Genomic DNA, 19,480 nt, shown 5'->3' on the forward strand with positions numbered 1-19,480 from the left:
AAAGTGCTAGGATTACAGGCGTGAGCCATGGTGCCTTGCCAACTGTGGGTCATTTTTTATAGGAAGATTAGGGTACTGCTCCCAAAGAAGAGCAATGCATCAACATAGGAGAAATCAACAGATTGAGTCCCGGCAGAGAAAGCAGCACGTGCCAAGCTGTAGAGGTGGGAATGTTCCCGGACCAAACTGAGGTTCAGGCTGCTATTTCTCATGGCCCAATAATGAGATGCAGATGAACTGGGAAGAAAGAGAGTTTCTGTTTCTGTAACTGTTACAGGGAGAAGGCCTGGAAATTATTGCCAGACCAACTCAAAATTACAAAGTTTTCTAGAGCTTATACAACTTCTAAGTTATATGTCTACGTGTAAGCGTGCATTCATCTAAAGACATAAGTGAGCCGGGCACGGTGACTCATGCCTGTAATCCCAGCATTTTGGGAGTCTGTGGTGAGCAGATCACCTGAGGTCAGAGGCTCAAGACCAGCCTGGCCAACGTGGTGAAACCCCATCTCTACTAAAAATACAAAAAAGTTAGGTGGCTGCAGTGGCGCATGCCTGTAATCTCAGCTAATCGGGAGGTTGAGGGAGGAGAATCGCTTGAACCCAGGAGACAGAGGTTGCAGTGAGCTGAGATCATGCCATTAGACTCCAGCCTGGGCAACAAGAACAAAACTCCATCTCAAAAATAAATAAATAAATAAATAAATAAATAAATAAATAAATAAGTGATTAATTTCTTTTAATCTATAACTAAGGTCTGAGTCTTGAAGACCTTCTTCTGGAGCCTCAGTAAATTTACTTAATCTAAATGGGTCCAAGTAATGGGGCGATTACCCTTATCTTGTCTCCTGCTAAATCACGGGGATTTGGGGGAGTTCCTTCAGACCTCCAATAAACTTGTTTGTGGAGGCCTGGGGAGTTTCTTCAGACCCCCAGTAAAACTTGTTTAATCCTAAAATGGGTCCTGTTAAGAATTCCTTAGTTATTTTGTCATGCTTTGAGGCCCAGGAAAGGTCTAGGCAAAATTCTTGGTGGGCTTTTGTTCTATTCCAGCCTTTGTATGAGGGCACTGGCTTTTAATATTAAACTTAACCACTCACTCAGTACTGAAATAGTTGTTATGGAGGCCTGTATTTGGTGAGACCTGGCCTGCCACAGGAAGAGGACTTCTGTGGGCTTTAGAAGTTCACTGTGAGACAGAAGGAGAGGCACAGGTGTTGAGTGGGTGACAAGAAAGAGCCTGAAGAGAGAGGTTGGAAATAGATTCTAAAGGGCCCCAAGTAACAGTGTAGTTTCCACATCAATGGGATTATTTGCATAAGGGGTGAGTCAGGTCCTTAACTCCTTCTCCCCAACCCAACATTGGCTTGAAAAAAAAAATTTTTTTTTTGAGATGGAGTCTCGCTGCATCGCCCAGGTTGGAGAGCAGTGGTATGATCTCAGCTCACTGCAACCTCCGCCTCCCAGGTTCAAGCAATTCTCCTGCCTGAGCCTCCTGAGTAGCTGGGACTACAGGCATGCACCACCACACCCAGCTAATATTTGTATTTTTAGTAGAGATTGTGTTTCACTGCATTGGCCAGACTGGTCTCGAACTCCTGACCTTGTGATCTACCCGCCTCAGGCTCCCAAAGTGCTGGGATTACAGGCGTGAGCCACCACGCCCAGCCCATTGGCTCAAAATCTTGTACTTAACAGACACTCACTAAATATTTGATGAGAAAATAAATAATTTTCAAATTCTCTAAAACAAGGAAGAATTATAAAAACAGAAGGAACAGAGAATATGCGCATGCCAATTAAACAATTTAGTTTTTGAGTGATAGCCATGAGCTCAGAATTAGCCTGGGCAGTTTTCATAAAGATGTTGAATTCTCAGCACAGTCCTTGAGGTAAGGATTATAATAATAGTAGCCAATGTTTATGAAACACTATGTGCCAGACATGGTGCAAAGTGCTTTATTTACACAGAGTATCTCCAGTGAATTCTCAGAACAACCTTATGAGGTAGGTATGATTTCAACTTTCATTTTCCAGAAGAAAAAACCATGCCAGAGAGGTAAAGTGGCTTGCCTGAAGTCACACAGCAAGAAGGAGCAGAGGTGGGATTTGAAATTGGCCACATGATGATTTCATAAACCTCTGGAGTGTGTTCTCTGTGCCTCTCCCAGGAGATTTTTATTTGTTCATTTCTGGCACAAGGATGATTCTCTCGGTGGCCCTGGAGAAGATGATGGTCCTCCCTTGGACCTTGGTCCTGTGGGGCCAGCTGATGATGGGCAGGAGGCTGGCCAGGACTGCATTGAGGATAGCGGTCGTGTAACCCCAACCCAGACGGCACTTCCCACCGTGATACATGGAGGAGGCTTCACAGCCTTCCTTGACGAATGGGGAGGCAAGGCCGATTGGGAAAACCAGCAGACCCATAATCATGGCGGTAGCTGGAGATAGCAGGAAGGAAAGCCAGTGTGTTGGCCAAGGGGCACCTCAGTAACTTTCCATCCCACAACTCATCCACCCTATATCCACCCATCCATCTATCCACCCACCCATTCATTCATTTGCTTATTTATTGGCTCATCTCTCCTTTTATCCACCCACTCATTCAACCATGCTTCCAACTATCTGTCCATTCACTAACCCATCCATTCAAACATACTCTTACCCACTTATTTTCTCTATCCTTCTATCTACATATCCATTCACACATCCATCCTTCTATCCATATTCCTACTTAACCACCTGCCTCCCACCCATCCATCTGCCCACCCATCATCCACCCTCATCTTCCATTCATCCATCCAGTCTGCCCATTTTCCTTATCCACTAAGATATCCGCCCATTCATTCATTGTTCATCCATCCACTTATCAACCTACTCATTTATGCAATTCCCTAGCCCACCCATCCATCTATTCACTTATTTATTGGCTCATCTCTCCTTTTATCTACCCACTCTCTCAACTACACTCCCACCCTTCTGTCCATCTGCTCATCCATCCACTCAACCATGTTCAACTCCACTTATTCTCTCCATCCCTCTATCCACCTATTTATTCACTCATCCACTCATCTGTCCATCTGCCTGCTTAGCCACCTGCCTCCCACCCATCCATCCATCCACCCATCCACCCATCCCTCATCCTACATCCATCCAACTATATTCTATTCTATCCATTTTTCCTATCCTTCCATCTGTCCATTCATCCATCCACCAATCCATCCATCCACCAGTCCATCCATCCATCCATCCATCCATCCATCCATCCATCCATCCACTAATGTATCCATCTATCTGTCCATCAGTTCATCCATCCACTTGTCAATACACTCATTCATCCATTCACCAGCTTACCCATCCAACCACGTGTTCATTCATCAAAACTGTTGGAGGTGTTGCAGTGGACATTAATGATACTAATGAAATGACTGGACACCTTCTTGCTTACAAGGCACTCATAACAGAAATCAGAAGATCCCTGGCCTCCCTTGCTGCTCTCCAGCCACCCTTGTCTACTTTCAGTTCCCTGAACATGCCTTGCTCCCTTGTCTCCGTGCCTTTGTTCTTCGTGTTCCCATTACCAGAAACGCCCTTGCTTGTACTCTTGGCTAACTTCTACTCATCCTTCCAGACTTGGCTCAGGTGGGACCTCCTCCAAGAAGCTTGCCTTAACCCATCCATACACTGGGCCCATCCATACACTGGGCCAGGTGCTTCCTGGAGTTTTTTCTAGCATCCTTTGCTCATCCCCATCATGTGAAATATCCATTGACTGATGCCCTCCAACCCCCCAACCAACTAGACACTGCAAGCAAGCCTAGGACAAGGATCATGTCTCCATCAATTGACTCAGCAAATGTTTATTGGGCACCTATTATGTATGAAGCACTGTGCTAGGGGCTGGTGATAACAAGGCAGACAGACATGTCCTTGTCCTCATGGAACTGATGTTCTTTGGAGAAAGGGACAATAATCAACTAGGCAGATTTGATATTTCATGTAAGTATATGCTATGAAAGGTATAAAGCAAAGTAAGAAGATGGAGAATCTAAGAAGAGGGAAGCTCCCTTAGCTAGAAGTCATGGAAGACCTCATGGAGGCAGTGATGTCTGAGCAGAGCCCGTAATGAAGTGAGTAGCAAGACCTGCAAAAATCTGGGGAAAGAGGAGTCCAGTGGAGGGAGAAAGCATGGTATATATGCGCAACAGACTGCAAATCAGAATAGCCAGAGCACACTGAGCCTGGCGGAGGAAGGAAGAGATGAGGTTGGTGAGAGACTGGGGACTGGGTTAGGTGGAGCCTCATAGGCTACGGTAAGAAGTTCGGATTTTAATCGGAGTATGATGGGAAGTGATTGGAGGGTGGATAAGCCCGTCTGAGTGGCACGATCTGATGTCAACTGAACAGGACGCGTTTGTCCAGTGTGTGGCCAAATAGACACTAAGGGGGAGGAGTGAGAGCAGTGAGACCTGTGAGGTGCTTATTGCTATAATCCAGGCAAGAGATGGTGGAGCATTAATTGAATGAGGATTGCAATGAAGACCTGGCTAGTACATTCAAAAGCTATGTATAAATTACAGAAAAGTGACTCTTCTTGAGAGATGCAGTCTTGCAGGTTCACAGTTTAGCAAGTGAAGTATGGTCTAGATTTCAGCATCTCCTCAGTTCTCAGCTGGGCATGCTTGCACAGTGCACAACATCCCCAACTGTGTATGGGGGCCCTGGTAAGGATGACATGAAGTGGATGGATGAGAGAGAAACAAAGGGGGACAGATTATTAAGACTGGGTCAGCTAACAGCAGGAATGGGTGACACTAAGGATGCCATCTCTCCCTCCCCCTGATTTCTGGCTTGCCAAAGGACCAGGAATAGTCAACAATCTTAGGGTTTATCTCTGAGATCTGACCCAAGAGGCCAGGCTCTGCTCACAGACTCATTCATTCATTCATTCATTCATTCATTCATTCATTCATTCCATAAATATGTCTAGAGCACTGACTATGTGCCAGTGCATTGGATTTACCTGCCACTGCCTGCACCCCCGGCATTGGAACACTGTTTCTTCTTGGGCACAGCCCTTTGGGGGCCACAGCCCAGGACAGGAGGAAAATTGCATTGAAGGCCAGCAGGAGCCAGCCTCCGAGGAGCATCACAGCTGAGACCTGCAGGGAAGAGACAGAAGGAAGGGTGTTGGCTGGGACAGGGGCAGGTGCTCCCTCTGCTCATTGACCAGCTTCTGAGTCCTTGCAGCATGTGGTCTGTGCTATTACAATTTCCATTTTACATAGAAGGAAACTGTCCAAGAAAACAAACTGTCCAATAAAAGTCCAAGAAATTGAAGTCATTTGCCTCAGAACACATGGGTAATTAAGTGGTAGAGCCATAATTAAGATCCACACTGACTGAGCAGCATATAGTACCTTTATTAAGCACTTGCTACGTGTCAGGATCATCAGGAGAGGCACCTGGTAGCTGCCGTTACATCACCCTTATAACAATCAATTTTGAAGACTGTATATTCTTCCTTAGACGTGCTGGACTAGGAGTCCTTTCCCATTCTCCCCAGTGTTGATTTTGGCAACGTGCGTCATAACAGGGACTTTAACACCTTAGCTTTCACTTTTAAACCTAGCAGTGTTTAGAGGGTGGCCAGGTAGGAGTGTGCAGGTTGTACACTGCACAACTCTCAGAGGCGCATTGCGGGCCATCATAGATTTGCAAACTGATTACAGTGACTTTCCAGCAGATGGCAGTAGAGCATCCTAAAGAAGAGACACCTTTTCCTAATTTGCACGAAGGTGCTATATTGGCTGGCAGCTGCCTTTGGAATCATCCTGCACGTTTGCTAAATTATCAGTAGCCAGACCCCACTCCATGCCTATGGAGACAGGGGCTCCGGGTGGAGCACAGAACTTGGCATTTTTGCAAAGTTGCACAGGTGTTTCTGAAGGGCTGTCAGGTTGAAGAACCTCTGTGCTCAGTTCTAAGGAGAGTAATGGCAAATTCGTAGCCACTGGGACACCTAGGCAGCGAGGAAAGCCTCCTCGAATTCCACTCAGCCAGCTTTCCTACCCTGATGAGTTTAACCGAGCCCCTGAAGACCCAGTGACTTGGTGAACCAGCTCTCACCTTCCAGGCAAAGTCAGGAATATCCTCCAGGGAACTGAAGGTCCTGCAGCTCTGGTTCCAGCTGTTGCCCTGAGGCCAGGAGCAGTAGGTGAGGATGCCAAAGGAGAAGGTTGGGGTCTGGAACCAGGCAGGCGAGATGAGGCTGAGGGCTGAGGTGCAGGTCAGAGAGAGCCCCAGAGCTACCCACACGCTGCTGAACATTAGGAAGTATCGCTGACCTAGGGGTCAACAGGGAAGATTACTGATGGAGACTGCAGGGACAAGGAGAGAAACGGACTGGCAGAGGTGCTCCCTAGCCAAGGACCTGGTGTTATGATCAGACCCCACATCATCAGCCCCCCTTGAGCCTGGAGATGCAAATGGGAGGTGCTAATAACTGTGGTCTGGTAGTGGGGGTTACTTTGTCCTAACAAATTCTAGAAGTACAATCCCCAAGTCCTAGAATAAATGTTAGCCCTTAAAGACCTTTGAACATGTGCCCCTCCACCTTCTGCATGGTGCATCATCCTCACTGGTCCATGCAGGGATCTTCTCATATTCTGTCCATACTTTCATTTATTCATGTGTTTGTTCATTCATTCATTTAGCCATTCTTTCAGCCCATCAAGCCTCCCCTGTTCAAAAGGGCTGCTTCTACCCAGACGGGGCACCTTTTAAAAATTCACACACACATAGGCCGGGCGCGGTGGCTCACGCCTGTAATCCCAGCACTTTGGGAGGCTGAGGTGGGCGGATCACGAGGTCAGGAGATCGAGACCATCCTGGCTAACACAGTGAAACCCCATCTCTACTAAAAATACAAAAAATTAGCTGGGCGTGGTGGTGGGTGCCTGTAGTCCCAGCTACTCGGGAGGCTTAGGCAAGAGACTGGCGTAAACCCGGGAGGCGGAGCTTGCAGGGAGCCGAGATTGTGCCACTGCACTCCAGCCTGGGCAACAGAGCGAGACTCCGTCTCAAAAAAAAAAAAAAAAAAAATTCAGACACATATGCTTGCTTGCTTGCTCTCTCTCTCTGTCCTCTCTCTCTCCCTCCCCCCCCTTTCTTTCTTTCTTCTTTCTTTTCTTTCTCTTTCTTTCTTTCAGTGAAAAAAAGCTGGAGTGCAGTGGCATGATCATAGCTCACCACCACCTCAAACTCCTGGGCTGAAGCAATCCTCCCACCGCAGCCTGCTAAATAGCTGGGAGTACTGGGGCACACCACCATGTCCAGCTAATTTGTATTTATTTTAATTTTTTGCAGAGACATTCCGTCACATGTGGCTAATTAGAAACCTTTTTTTCTTTTTTTGTGGAAACAGGGTCTCCCTATATTGGTCAAGCTGGTTTCAAGCAGCACAGATGCTGTTTATAGCAGCCACTTTGTTTTTTTATTTTAATCATTTAATGTGTGTCATTTTGTGTGGAGTAAGGTTTGCAAAATTGGTGTGGTGCTGTATGCATGCATTTCTCATTGCTGCAGATGGTATTATCTTTTTTTTTTTTGAGACGGAGCCTCACTCTGTCGCCCAGGCTGGAGTGCGGTGGCGCGATCTCCGCTCACTGCAAGCTCCGCCACCTGGAGTTCGCCATTCTCCTGCCTCAGCTTCCTGAGTAGCTGGGACTACAAGCCGCCACCACGCCCAGATAATTTTTGTATTTTTAGTAGAGATGGGGTTTTCACCCCGTGTTAGCCAGGATGGTCTCGAGCTCTAACCTCATGATCCGCCCACCTCGGCCTCCCCAAAGTGCTGGGATTACAGGCGTGAGCCACCACATGACCTACCTTTGCTTTTTTTTGAGATAGATTCTTGCTCTGTCACCCAGGCTGAAATGCAGTGGTGCCATGTCAGCTCATTGCAACCTCTGCCTCCCAGTTTCAAGCGATTCTCCTGCCTCAGCCTCCTGAGTAGCTGGGACTAAAGGCACGTGCTACCACACCTGGCTTATTTTTGTATTTTTAGTAGAGACGGGGTTTCACCATGTTGGCCAGGCTGCCAGGTGGTATTATCTCATGTTCTGTGTCTTACTTTTGGGCTGAAACAACATGGGTTTAGGATGCATTCATGTTGTCATGTGTACACCTGTTCTGCCTGTCTTGGTTTGGGTTCCCTTGAAGCAGATCCCAAGGGCCTCACCTCCTAATATCAACCTTGGAGGTTAGGGTTTCAAAATATAAATTCTGAGCGGACACAAATATTCAATCCATAGCAAGACTCTAGTGAGAATCTGTGGATGTGGTTTGATTTTGCATATATTTGTTGTTCTTTTTTTTTTTTTTTTTTTGGCATGATACTGCTTTTCCAATGGAAATTCAAATGTTGGTTTTCTGTTTGTTTTGTTTTGTTTTGAGACGGAGTCTTGCTCTGTCTCCAGGCTGGAGTGCAGTGGCACGATCTCGGCTCACTGCAACCTCCGACTCCCTGGTTCAAGTGATTCTCCTGCCTCAGCCTCCTGAGTAACTGGGATTACAGGCACAAGCCACCACGCCCAGCTAATTTTTGTATTTTCAGCAGAGATGGGGGTTCACCATGTTGGCCAGGATGGTCTCAATCTCCCGACCTCGCGATATGCCTGCCTCGGCCTCCCAAAGTGCTGGGATTACGGGCGTGAGCCACCGTGCCTGGCCAAAATTCAAATGTTTTTTTTTTTTTTTTTTTTTTTTTTTTGAGGCGGAGTCTCCCTCTGTCACCACCCAGGCTGGAGTGCAGTGGCGGATCTCCCAACTCGCTTGCAAGCTCCCGCCTCCCAGGTTGGGCCATTCTCCTGCCTCCCAGCCTCCCGAGTAGCTGGGACTACAGGCCATACCTGCAGCCCGGCTAGATTTTTGTATTTTTAGTATTAGAGGCGAGGTTTCACCGTGTTAGCCAGGATGGTCTTGATCTCCTGACCTTGTGATCTGCCCATCTCGGCCTCCCAAAGTGCTGGGATTACAGGCTTGAGCCACCGTGCCCGGCCTCAAATGTATTTTAATAAAAAAGCAAGTCAGTGTAAAGTCAAGTCTTACTTAAATAAGAATAGACATGGTTTCATGGCATAGTTGAGGCTGGAAGGTGATTTGCTAACAAACAGCCAATCCCGCCCTTGATGGCCAGAAAGGAAGACTGAAAGGGTGAGCCTGCCCAAGGGCACTCAGGGTCAAAAGCAGCTGAGCTGCCAACCAGGCCAAGGGCACCTGGGCAGCTTTGCCAGGCCCCTGCCGTACAACCTTGGGTTTCACCTTGGCCAACTAAGCCCAGCCACCCACTCAACATGGCGGGAATTCTGGGGTTGGAGGCCAACCAACCACTCTACCATATCCCTGGTGCAGTACCTGGGGCAAGTGGCCCCATTGCTCTGGGCCTCAGTTTCTCCATCTGTACAAGAAGATTATGAATCCCTTAATCTGGACTAGGGGAAGATAGTGTTGGGATCAGTCAGTGGGCAGGGTGATATGATGGAAAAAGGCAGAGAAGCCCAGATCCTCCCCTTCCCATCTATCGGAGTTTGGGGAGATGGCCTCACTTCTCTGGAAAATGGGAGTGAGGGTTGTTGTGAAGCTTCAAGGGGATACAGTGTGTGTGTGTGTGTGTGTGTGTGTGTGTGTGTGTGTGTGTTGCAGGGGGAAAGGCAGAGATAAACCTGGGCAAGTATGTCTGGGTCAAGTTGCATGGGTTTTTTACCCTGAGATGAGGAAAACCTTGTGGCTGCTCCCCAGCAAGTGAAACGTGCTCGCTTGAGGGAGAGGAGATGGTATTTTTGTGGGTTTTTTGTTTGTTTGTTTTTGGTGTTGCTGTTTTCCCTACACCAAAATCAGCCTCTCCTTTGGGTTGGCAAGATCCTGAGGGGTGTAATTCCAGCCAGGAAGCCTGGGAGAGCTGAATCCACTGAGGCCTATGATTGTGCCTCTCTCTGGCTGCGCTAGTGACTGTCCAGGCGTTTCTCACCTTGAAAGGAGTTTTGTTCTCCAGATAATGCTCAATGTCACCTGGGAAAATCACGCCAACCGTCCAGGTGCCCAGAAACCTAAATGAGGCATTATAACCCGAAACCACATCCGACCAGGCTGCAATTAGCTGGAATCCACCTAAGGGAAGCTTGAAAGGGACTGAATATTTTCTCCTCTGGTTCAGTGCTTAACTTTTAATAGCAGTTAACAGTTTCCGGGCGCTCACTAGGCTTCAGTCTAAGCAATTGCATAGGTAAGCACTCATTACCTATAAACTTTGTGGCCACCTGATGAGGTAGATACTATTATCACTGTTCCCATTTTACAGATGGCAAAACTGAGGCTCAGGAAGCAAGCCATAGAACTGAGACTCAGACTTAGGGAATCAGGCTCGGGTTCTGGGCCCAAAGTGATATTAAGGATTTAATTTAAAGGCCAACGAACCCAGTGGCTTACTAGAGCTGCCCAGGGTTAGGGCATGGTCAACTCTCCTGACAGCCCTGCCCAAGGGGCACGGATGATTCCAGAGAAGCCACACGAAGGCAGAATCTCAGGAGGAGAAATGGGATTGGGAGTTTAGAGGTGGTTGCTAGGGACTTGATATGTCAAGCCAAGTTTCCTTCTTCTTCTGGCTTCTATGTCTTTCTCTGTAAACTGGAGGGGTTGATCAATCATTCATTCAACTTTAATGTGCCCAGCTCAGTGTGACTCCTTAACCCCCTACCCCCAGGATACAGTGGTGAACAGAACGTAGTCCCCACCTTCAAGGAGCTTAGAGTTTTGTGGGCAAGACAGACCCACAATATATAGCCATATGTCCCTGTGCTCATCCATTCAACAAATATTTATTGCGTGTCTACAATGTTGCAGGAACTGTTCTGGGTCCTGGGGATTCAGCAGTGAGGAAAACAGACAAAGCCCCTCCTTATGGAACATAGACTGTGGAGGGAGAGAGACAGGGAGGAAATAAGCAAGTCAATATGTAATACGCTAGATGTCAATAAGTGCCCTAGAGAAAAATGAAGCGTTGGAGGGAGATAGCAAGTGACTGGGTAATTGGGGGATGGTCATGGAAAGCCCCATGAGAAGGTGACCTTTGAGCTGGGCCTGAAGAAGGTGACGGAGGGAGCCACGTGGAGAGGTGTCAGAGGAATATTACAAGCAGAGTGGGGAGCAGGTGCAAAGGCCCTGAGGTGAGTGTGCTCTTGGCACATTTGAGGATGCAAAGAGGCCCATGTGACTAGAAGAAATGAGGATAGGAAAGAGCGGTGGAACTTGTAGTAGAGATAAGGTCTTATTCTGTTGCCCAGGCTGGAGTGCAGTGGCACAATCACAGCTCACTGCAGTCTCAACCTCCTGGGGCTCAAGCAATCCTCCCACCTCAGCCTCCCAAGTAGCTGGGGCTACAGGTATGCACCACCATGCCTGGCTAATATATATATATATATATTTTTAGAGATCTGTCGCCAGGCTGGAGTACAGTGGCGTGATCTTGGCTCACTCCAACCTCTGCCTCTTGGGTTCAAGTGATTCTCCTGCCTCAGCCTCCTGAGTACCTGGGACTACAGGCATGTGCCACCACGCCCGGCTAATTTTGTATTTTTAGTGGAGACGGGTTTCTCCATGTTGGCCAGGCTGGTGTTGATCTCTTTTTTTTCGAGACAGAGTCTCACTCTGTCGCCCAGGCTGGAGTGCACCAGGCTGGAGTGCAGTGGCACAATCTCGGCTCACTACAAGCTCCGCCTCCCAGGTTCATGCCATTCTCCTGCCTCAGTCTCCCGAGTAGCTGGGACTACAGGCGCCTGCCACCACGCCCGGCTAATTTTTTGTATTTTTAGTAGAGATGGGGTTTCACTGTGTTAGCCAGGATGGTTTCGATCTCCTGACCTCTTGATCTGCCCGCCTCGGCCTCCCAAAATGCTGGGATTACAGGCGTGAGCCACCGCACCCGGCTGAACAATCCTAGGTTTTCAAAAGACCACTCTGGCTCCTGGGTGGAGAATAGGCAGAAGGGAAGCAGAGGGAGAAGCCTTCAGAATGTGACTCGTCAGTCAGACAAGAGACAAAGGTGGATGTGGATGGACGTTAAGGTAGGAGCAGGGGAGGAGGACAAAGAGTGGTCAGATTCTGGATCGATTTTGAAGGGCAAAGGTCAAGCTGATCAGATTTGCTAATAGAGTAGGCCTGGGGTGTGAGGCAAAGTGAAGAGGCAAGAATGCCTCTAGGGCTTTTGACCTCGGACAGAGAACCTGCAGAAGCAACAGGTTTACTAGGGCAGGTGGAGGTGTCTGAGTGTGAGGTTGTGTAAGCAAAGCTTGAGATGTGTATCTTCTCCAACCCATCAGTCAATTGGTATATACAGGCATGAGTACAGACACAGCTCCACACCATGAAAAAGACTGGGGTGACATTGGGGATGAGCACAGAGGAAGGGCACCCAGTCTAGCCTGGGGGGTGCAGGCCATGTCCAGGCTAAGATGCACAGATGGGCAAAATGGGTCTAGGGAGAACTTTTATCCTTTATCACATTCTCCCGGCTATGCAGCCAAGTAAGTCCAATTTCTGGGTCTATTTCAGCATCTGTTACAAATTGTGCCACCTAGGAGAAATTATGTACTGGCTCTGAGCCTCAGGTTCCCCATCTACAAAAGGAAGGTCAGTGGGACTTAACCCTTTGGAGGGTGATGCGTTCCTTTGAAGATATGATTTAAAACTATGGATGGGCCAGGCGCGGTGGCTCAGGCCTGTAATCTCAGCACTTTGGGAGGCCAAGATGGGCGGATCACGAGGTCAGCAGATCGAGACCATCCCGGCTAACACGGTGAAACCCCGTCTCTACTAAAAAATACAAAAAACTAGCCGGGCGAGGTGGCAGGCACCTGTAGTCCCAGCTACTCGGGAGGCTGAGGCAGGAGAATGGCGTAAACCCGGGAGGCGGAGCTTGCAGTGAGCTGAGATCCGGCCACTGCACTCCAGCCCGGATGACAGAGCGAGACTCCGTCTCAAAAACAAACAAACAAACAAACAAACAAAAAACCCAAAAAACTATGGATGTTGCCCAGGTGCGGTGGCTCATGCCTATAATCCCAGCACTTTGGGAGGCCAAGGCAGGCAGATCACCTGAGGTCAGGAGTTCGAGACCAGCCTGGTCAATATGGCAAAACCCTGTCTCTACTAAAAATACAAAAATTAGCTGGGCATGGTGGCAGGCGCCTGTAATCTCAGCTATTCAGGAGGCTGAGGCAAGAGAATCACTTGAACCTGGGAGGCGAGGTTGTAGTGAGCCAAGATCATACCATTGCACTCCAGCCTGGGCGACAGAGCAAGATTGTCTCAAAAAAAAAACTGAAAAAAACCCGAAACCCCAAAAAACAAAACTATGTATGTTTCCACATGCACTCTCACACGAGCAAGCATGCACAATAACACACATGCACACACACACACACACACACACATAGAGTTGTATGTCATTTCAGAGGTTCATGGTCTCCCTGAAGCCCCTAACAGCCCCTGAGCAGTGTGCTTCATGCTATCCCAGTTTCCTTGCCTCCCCACTACTCACCTCAGGTCACTTTTCCCTCCAGACTCACCACACTTTAGGTCAAGACCTTCCAACGTGGCCAGCTCTGCTCAGGCTCCGGCTTTGGATCCACGTCTGTGACCTTGTAAAATTCTCCTTTCCTTTGGAGGAAGAATTTAGCTTGTAGAACAATGCCCGGGCACGCTTGATAAACTGGTCTGAGGGTGTGTGTGTTTGTGTGTGTGTGTGTGTGTGGTTTTTCCTTCCCACTTCCTTAAATCAATAGTCTTCACTCCAGGCTGCTGGGTAGGCTGAGCAAAGAGGGGAAAGCCAGCCCCAAGTGGGGACAAGGGGAGGGTATAGTGTTTTCTGGGTAGGACAAGGCACCAACAGGGATTAACTGATCTATGATTAAACGCCAGGTGTAGGAAACCACAGATAGAATCTCAGGAGGAGAAATGGGATTGGGAGTTTAGATGTGGCTGCCACTGTGTTCTCTACCTTTCTGCCCTCATAATTCTAGCCCAGGCAACTGATATGCATATTTGTCTGTATTTCTCATAGGACCTTCCCTGTGAGCTGTGAACTTCTCAAAGTCAGGCACTGTGTCTTAAATATCTTTATCCTTAGCACAAGACTTGGCACAGAGTAGGTGCTGGTATTCTTTTGCTATAAGTGATAGAAGCACCACTCAAATAGACGTGAGAAATGTGTTGGTTCACACAACTGAAAATTCTCTGGGATGGGCTTCAGGCACAGCGGGATCCAGGTAAATAAGCAATGTCTTCAGAACCTCTCTCTCTCTCCATCTCTCAGTTCTGCTTTCTGCTCAGTTGGCTTCACTCTCTAGGCAGATTCTCTCTAACAATATTGTCCTTTGGTGGCTCCAGGCTGACATTCCCAGACTCAGCAACCCCACAGAAAAGAAAGCTTCTCTTTGCACACTATTGTAGCTAGTGTTGTGCTCAACACTCAACGGACAAACGTGAATCCCATGCCCACCACCAGTCAATCATTGTGGCCAGGCAAATGGGATGCTCTGATTAGCCAGACCTACACCCTGTGTCCTGGGGTTGGGGGTTGAGGTTTGGAAAGTGAGGATCAAGTAAGGGTGTGGCGAGGCCTCACCCCCCCTTGAAACTCCATGGACTGAGTGTAGAGGATGGGGTTCTTCTCTGGAGGGAAACGGAGATGCTGCTGGCAGAGGGGAGATGGCTGCTAGGAAGATGAGAAGAAGAGACATCGCGTCAGTGCGCAGGAAATGCTAGCTTTTCCCTGTAGCTTAACAAATGAGCACATGGCAGTTGGTACTGTCGGAAGCAGGAGATTCCCAGCCAGTTAGAGGCAGAAAATCTCAGTGAAGCCTGTGGCTCAGGCTTTACTCAAATCCCAGCTCTGCCACCTCAGTCAGTGTGACCTGTGTTGGGTCATCTCTGCCTCCTTGGCCTCAGTTTCTCTACCTGTAAAATGAGGGCGTCTGGAGTGGTGGTTGCCAGCGTTTTTCCCCCAGTCACTCATTCAAGTATTCATGTATTCATTTTTCCCCTTTCAATCGGTATGTGTTGAAGGGCACCGGAGTTAGCCTAAACTGGATTTGGATTTCAGTTCTGATGTTTACTTGCTGTATCAGGCTTGACTGATGCACCTTCTCAGGTGTGCTCAGCTGTGTCCTTCCCGGCCAGCCAGCAGCTCTGGACAAGATCAAGCCTCCTCTCACTTCCGCCTGCAGGTGGCTTGGGTCAGTTGCTGCAACTACTGGGCCACCTAGGCCGGCATCTCCTGTTCTCATTCAAGCAGACCTGACCCGCTTTAAGGGAGGGAGCCCTGGACCCTCTTCTAGGCTCAGGTGAAGCCCTGTGTATGGAATTAGCTTCCCTTGGGGCTGTCTGCAGGCACAGATAACACAATTGGGCCCAATGGTGACTAATCATGGACAGGGGACGGGAGGTGCCGGCCAACAAAGTCTTTGCCCTTCCTTCATCCCTTCCATGGTCTGTTTCATGCGGCTTCTGTAGCCAGCCTAGTAAGGCATGTCTTATATTTGCTCTCCCTCCTCCCCTGCCTTGAAATCCCCTTCCCTTCACCCTTACTGAGTTGGATTTTATCCCTAATAAAGCATTAGTGCATAAAATTTGCCTTGGGCTCTGTTTTCCAGGGAGCCAGGCTGAAATACTAGCTGTGTGACCTTGGGCAACTTACTTAACCTCTCTGAGCTTCAGATCCTTCATCTGCAAAAGGTAGATAATAATAGAGCATCTCAGCAGGGCACAGTGGCTCATACTTGTAACCCCAGCACTTTGGGGGATTGAGGCGGGTGAATAGCTTGAACCAGGAGTTCAAAACCAGCCTGGGCAACACGGCAAAATCCCATCTCTACAAAAATACAAAAATTAGCCAAGCATGGTAGTGCACACCTGTAGTCCCAGCTGCTCGGGAGCCTGAGGCGGGGGTATGGCTTGAGCCCAGGAGGGCGAGGCTGTGTAGTGAGCCAAGATTGTGCTACTGCACTCCAGCCTGGACGACAGAGCGGGACTCTGTCTTGAAAAAAATTAAGTAATAATAATAATAATAGCCGGGCGCGGTGGCTCACGCCTGTAATCCCAGCACTTTGGGAGGCCGAGGCGGGCGGATCACAAGGGCAGGAGATCGAGACCACGGTGAAACCCCGTTTCTACTAAAAATACAAAAAATTAGCCGGGCGCGGTGGCGGGCGCCTGTAGTCCCAGCTACTCAGGAGGCTGAGGCAGGAGAATGGCGTGAACCCGGGAGGCGGAGCTTGCAGTGAGCCGAGATTGCGCCACTGCACTCCAGCGTGGGCAACAGAGCGAGACTCCGACTCAAAAAAAAAAAAAAAAAAAATAATAATAATAATAATAGAGCATATCTTATAGGTTGTTGTGGAGTTTAATGAGATAGCACAGGCAAAATATTTGGCTGAAAAAATGATAACCTTCATTAGTATCATCACCATGAACCAAACGCTGGATTCCAGCATGTGAAAACATTTATGCAACGTTGAACTTCATGAATATTTATTGGGTGTCAGCTCTGTTTCAGGTACTATGCTAGTCTCTTCCCACAAGGACCTCACAGCCTAGAAAGTGAGTGAAAAGTAATTGGGCAATGATACGACAGTGTGATCAGAACTTTAATGGGTGAGGGCACCAGCCCCAGATTCTGCAACATCTAATCAGTTTTGGTGGTTAGGGATGGCTTTTTGGAGGAACCGATGTAGAAGCTAAGATCTGAGGGACATTGTTAACCAGATGATGGGGAGGCAGAAGGCAAAGACTTCCTGGTGGGGGTAATGGCATGGGCATAGGACTAGTGTTGAGGGAAAACATTTCAAAGAACATATTGGCTCTCACACTGAAGATGCGGATAAATTTGAGGAAAAACAAAATGGATAAATATGCACCAACGAAAATGCATGAACATGGTCTTTGCAAGGAGTGTGTGGTGTGTAGAGCTATACTGTTCAATATGGTAGCCAGGGCCACATGTGGATTTTAAAATTTATACTAATTAAAATTAAATAAAATGTAAGACTTAGTTCCTCAGTCTCCCTGACCTCATTTTAAGTAATCAGTAGTTATCTGTGGCTAATGTTGGACAGTGCAGATATAGACCATCTCCACCGTTGCAGCAAGTTCTGCTGGCAGAGCTGACAGAGGCTAATCAGGACAGACTTCCTGGAGGAGGGGACAGAAGAATGCAAAGAAAGGGTTCTGGGAAAATCCCTGGGAAGCACTGTGCTCTATTCTTAGAAAAAGAAAAGCCAGGGCTGGGAGTGGTGACGTGGGGGGAGGGAGGGGTGTTGCCTCTGGAAACAGTGTACAACCTGACACCTCTTTGGTCAGGGTCCACTTCTGGGTATGTGCGAGCTGGCATCTCTTACCTAGGCGGGAAGACACAGGAATGCAGGGGGAACCAGCTAAGGCGGGGGCTGAACCAGGAAGTCCTGCCCCTTTTGGGTCCAGGTTCAGGAGGACTCTGGGAGTTGTAGTTCAGCACTTCTGGAATCCCCTTAAAGCTTGACAGGGATGGAAGAGCTGACACCCGGCCTGGGCTGGGCAGCTCTTGAGGCGGAGAGTAGGGTTGATGGTCAGGGCTGGGGACGTGTCTGGGTTTGAGTCTCCATGGGGTGTGGGAGGAGGATGACTGTCTTGTCCCCTCCCATCTTTATGTTCTGGAATGGAGAGGAGATGCCAAGGTGGAAGCCTGCATTGGCTGGGGAGCTGAGAAACATGGAACATTCCGTTAAACAGAACCCCCAGCCTACACATTCTGGTTCATGGAGATTTGCCCAGGAGAGACAGGAAGTTCCCATAAGGTTAGGGAGGAGGGGCAGCAGATGCATGTCATTAGCTCTTGGTCATTCATGCACTTAGCATATATTCTTTGAGCACCTGCTGTGTGCCAAGCCCTGTTCTAGGCACTGGGAATCGGAGGTGAAAGAGAGAGAGAAGTCCCTTCCCCCAGGAGGTCTAGAGAGAAGAGCAGACAATCAACAATGATTTGCCTTTGCTGGTGTAACATACACGTCATGTAAAAGCCTGACTTAAGTGGATTCTGAAGGATTTTAAGTTTCAATCCAGCCGTTCCTGGTCTCCTACTCACAGACTTCTCTCTGGAAGTGGTAGTCGTCTGTAAAAGCGACTGGGTTTGATCCTTTTGATGACTGTACTCAAGATACACAGATGATAAGGAGAATGTCCTGAGACATGAGACCTCATGGGACCTCTGCCCCCCAATTCCTGGGTTCCAGCACTGTACACAAGTCCGTTGGGGGTTCTCAGGCTGCTGTTTGGTAAACAGGGTTTACCCTGTCTGGGTCTGAGGGTGATGATCAGACCTTCAAAAGGCTTGTAGTGCAAATGGTGTGGAACAGGAGCTGCCCTTGTTTCTTACATACACCCAACAACTTAAAAGCAAAATGAGGCAAGAAGTCTCCCCACCAATCCTCCTGAAGCCACACAACGTGATGTCCTTTTCTTTTCTCTTTTTCTTTCTTTCTTTTTCTTTTTTTTTGAGACGGAGTCTTGCTCTGTCGCCCAGGCTGGAGTGCAGTGGTGCGATCTTGGCTCACTGCAATCTCCACGTCCCGGGTTCAAGCCATTCTCCTGCCTCAGCCTCCCGAGTAGCTGGGATCACAGGCATCCGCCACCACGCCCAGCTAATTTTTGTAATTTTTAGTAGTGATGGGGTTTCATCATTTTGGCCATGCTGGTCTCAAACTCATGACCTCAGGTGATCCACCCGCCTCGGTCTCCCAGAATGCTGGGATTACAAGCCACCGCGCACAGCCTGTGATATCCTTTTCTTTTTCAGCTTTATTGAGGTCTATCTTGCTTATAATAAAGGCACATTGATTTTAGGTCCTCCAGTTATTTATGCTCTGTACATTTCCCATAGGAGCACATGTCACAGAATCAATTCGATATACTCGCGAAATTATTTGTTTCAATATCTGTAAGCGGCACAACAGCCTGGATTTTGCCAGCTGCCCACCACTGGGTCTCCAGGACCCGGTATACAATAGGTGCTTAATAAAGATCTGCTGAATGAAATGAGTAAAGGATAACAGAACAGGTATTTTCTTTCAGAGGCGACTTCCTACGATTCTCTCAACTTGTCACAAGTTCCTATACCCATTACCCCACAACCCAAACCCACAACACAATGGCAGGAGGATTCGCACACAGTAGGCGCCCCAGGGAACTCTCGGGTGCAGTCCCCTTGCTTGGCGCGAGGAGGCGCCAGCACCGCGCACAGACCTTGCCCGCCCCCGGGCCGGCACCAGCAGCCCAGGCAAGTCAATGGGCCCACATTTATGGAGCACCTCCTTAATTTCTGGGTTGCATTAGGCTTTCGGGGTCGCCGGCTGGGCAGCGGGTCGGTGCCGGTGGCGGGGAATCCTGGCTGG

The 19,480-nt window shown here is 48.5% G+C and overlaps 1 protein-coding gene across 2 annotated transcripts; it reads right to left on the reverse strand.

Annotated features, from left to right (window-relative positions):
• Window positions 1–1,575: 1,575 nt before the first annotated feature.
• TMEM211 (transmembrane protein 211) lies at window positions 1,576–18,635 on the reverse strand. 2 transcript variants are annotated; one of them, XM_031656411.1, is made up of 3 exons: window positions 13,625–15,892; window positions 5,023–6,346; window positions 1,576–2,440 (listed from the first exon to the last, which is right to left on the reverse strand). In XM_031656411.1, exons 2-3 carry the CDS (start codon window positions 5,147–5,149, stop codon window positions 2,178–2,180), a joined length of 390 nt encoding a protein of 129 aa, XP_031512271.1. In that variant the 5' UTR covers window positions 5,150–6,346; window positions 13,625–15,892; the 3' UTR covers window positions 1,576–2,177. The 2 variants fall into 2 exon arrangements, 1 of the variants encoding a protein (XP_031512271.1); XR_004178935.1 differs by lacking the exon at window positions 1,576–2,440 and adding an exon at window positions 17,453–18,635 and having other exon boundaries at window positions 4,094–6,346; window positions 13,625–13,715.
• Window positions 18,636–19,480: the final 845 nt, after the last annotated feature.

This window comes from Papio anubis, chromosome 16, assembly GCF_008728515.1.
Source record: "Papio anubis isolate 15944 chromosome 16, Panubis1.0, whole genome shotgun sequence".
NCBI classification, from domain to species: Eukaryota; Metazoa; Chordata; class Mammalia; order Primates; family Cercopithecidae; genus Papio; species Papio anubis.

Excerpts from the sequence above, each read along its gene's own strand:
- TMEM211 (XM_031656411.1), bottom strand. The coding sequence starts at position 5,149 with ATGCTCCTCGGAGGCTGGCTCCTGCTGGCCTTCAATGCAATTTTCCTC. Across the intron at positions 2,441-5,022 it reads GGGGGTGCAGGCAGTGGCAG|CTACCGCCATGATTATGGGT; the intron begins GTAAATCCAATG and ends TGCTATCTCCAG.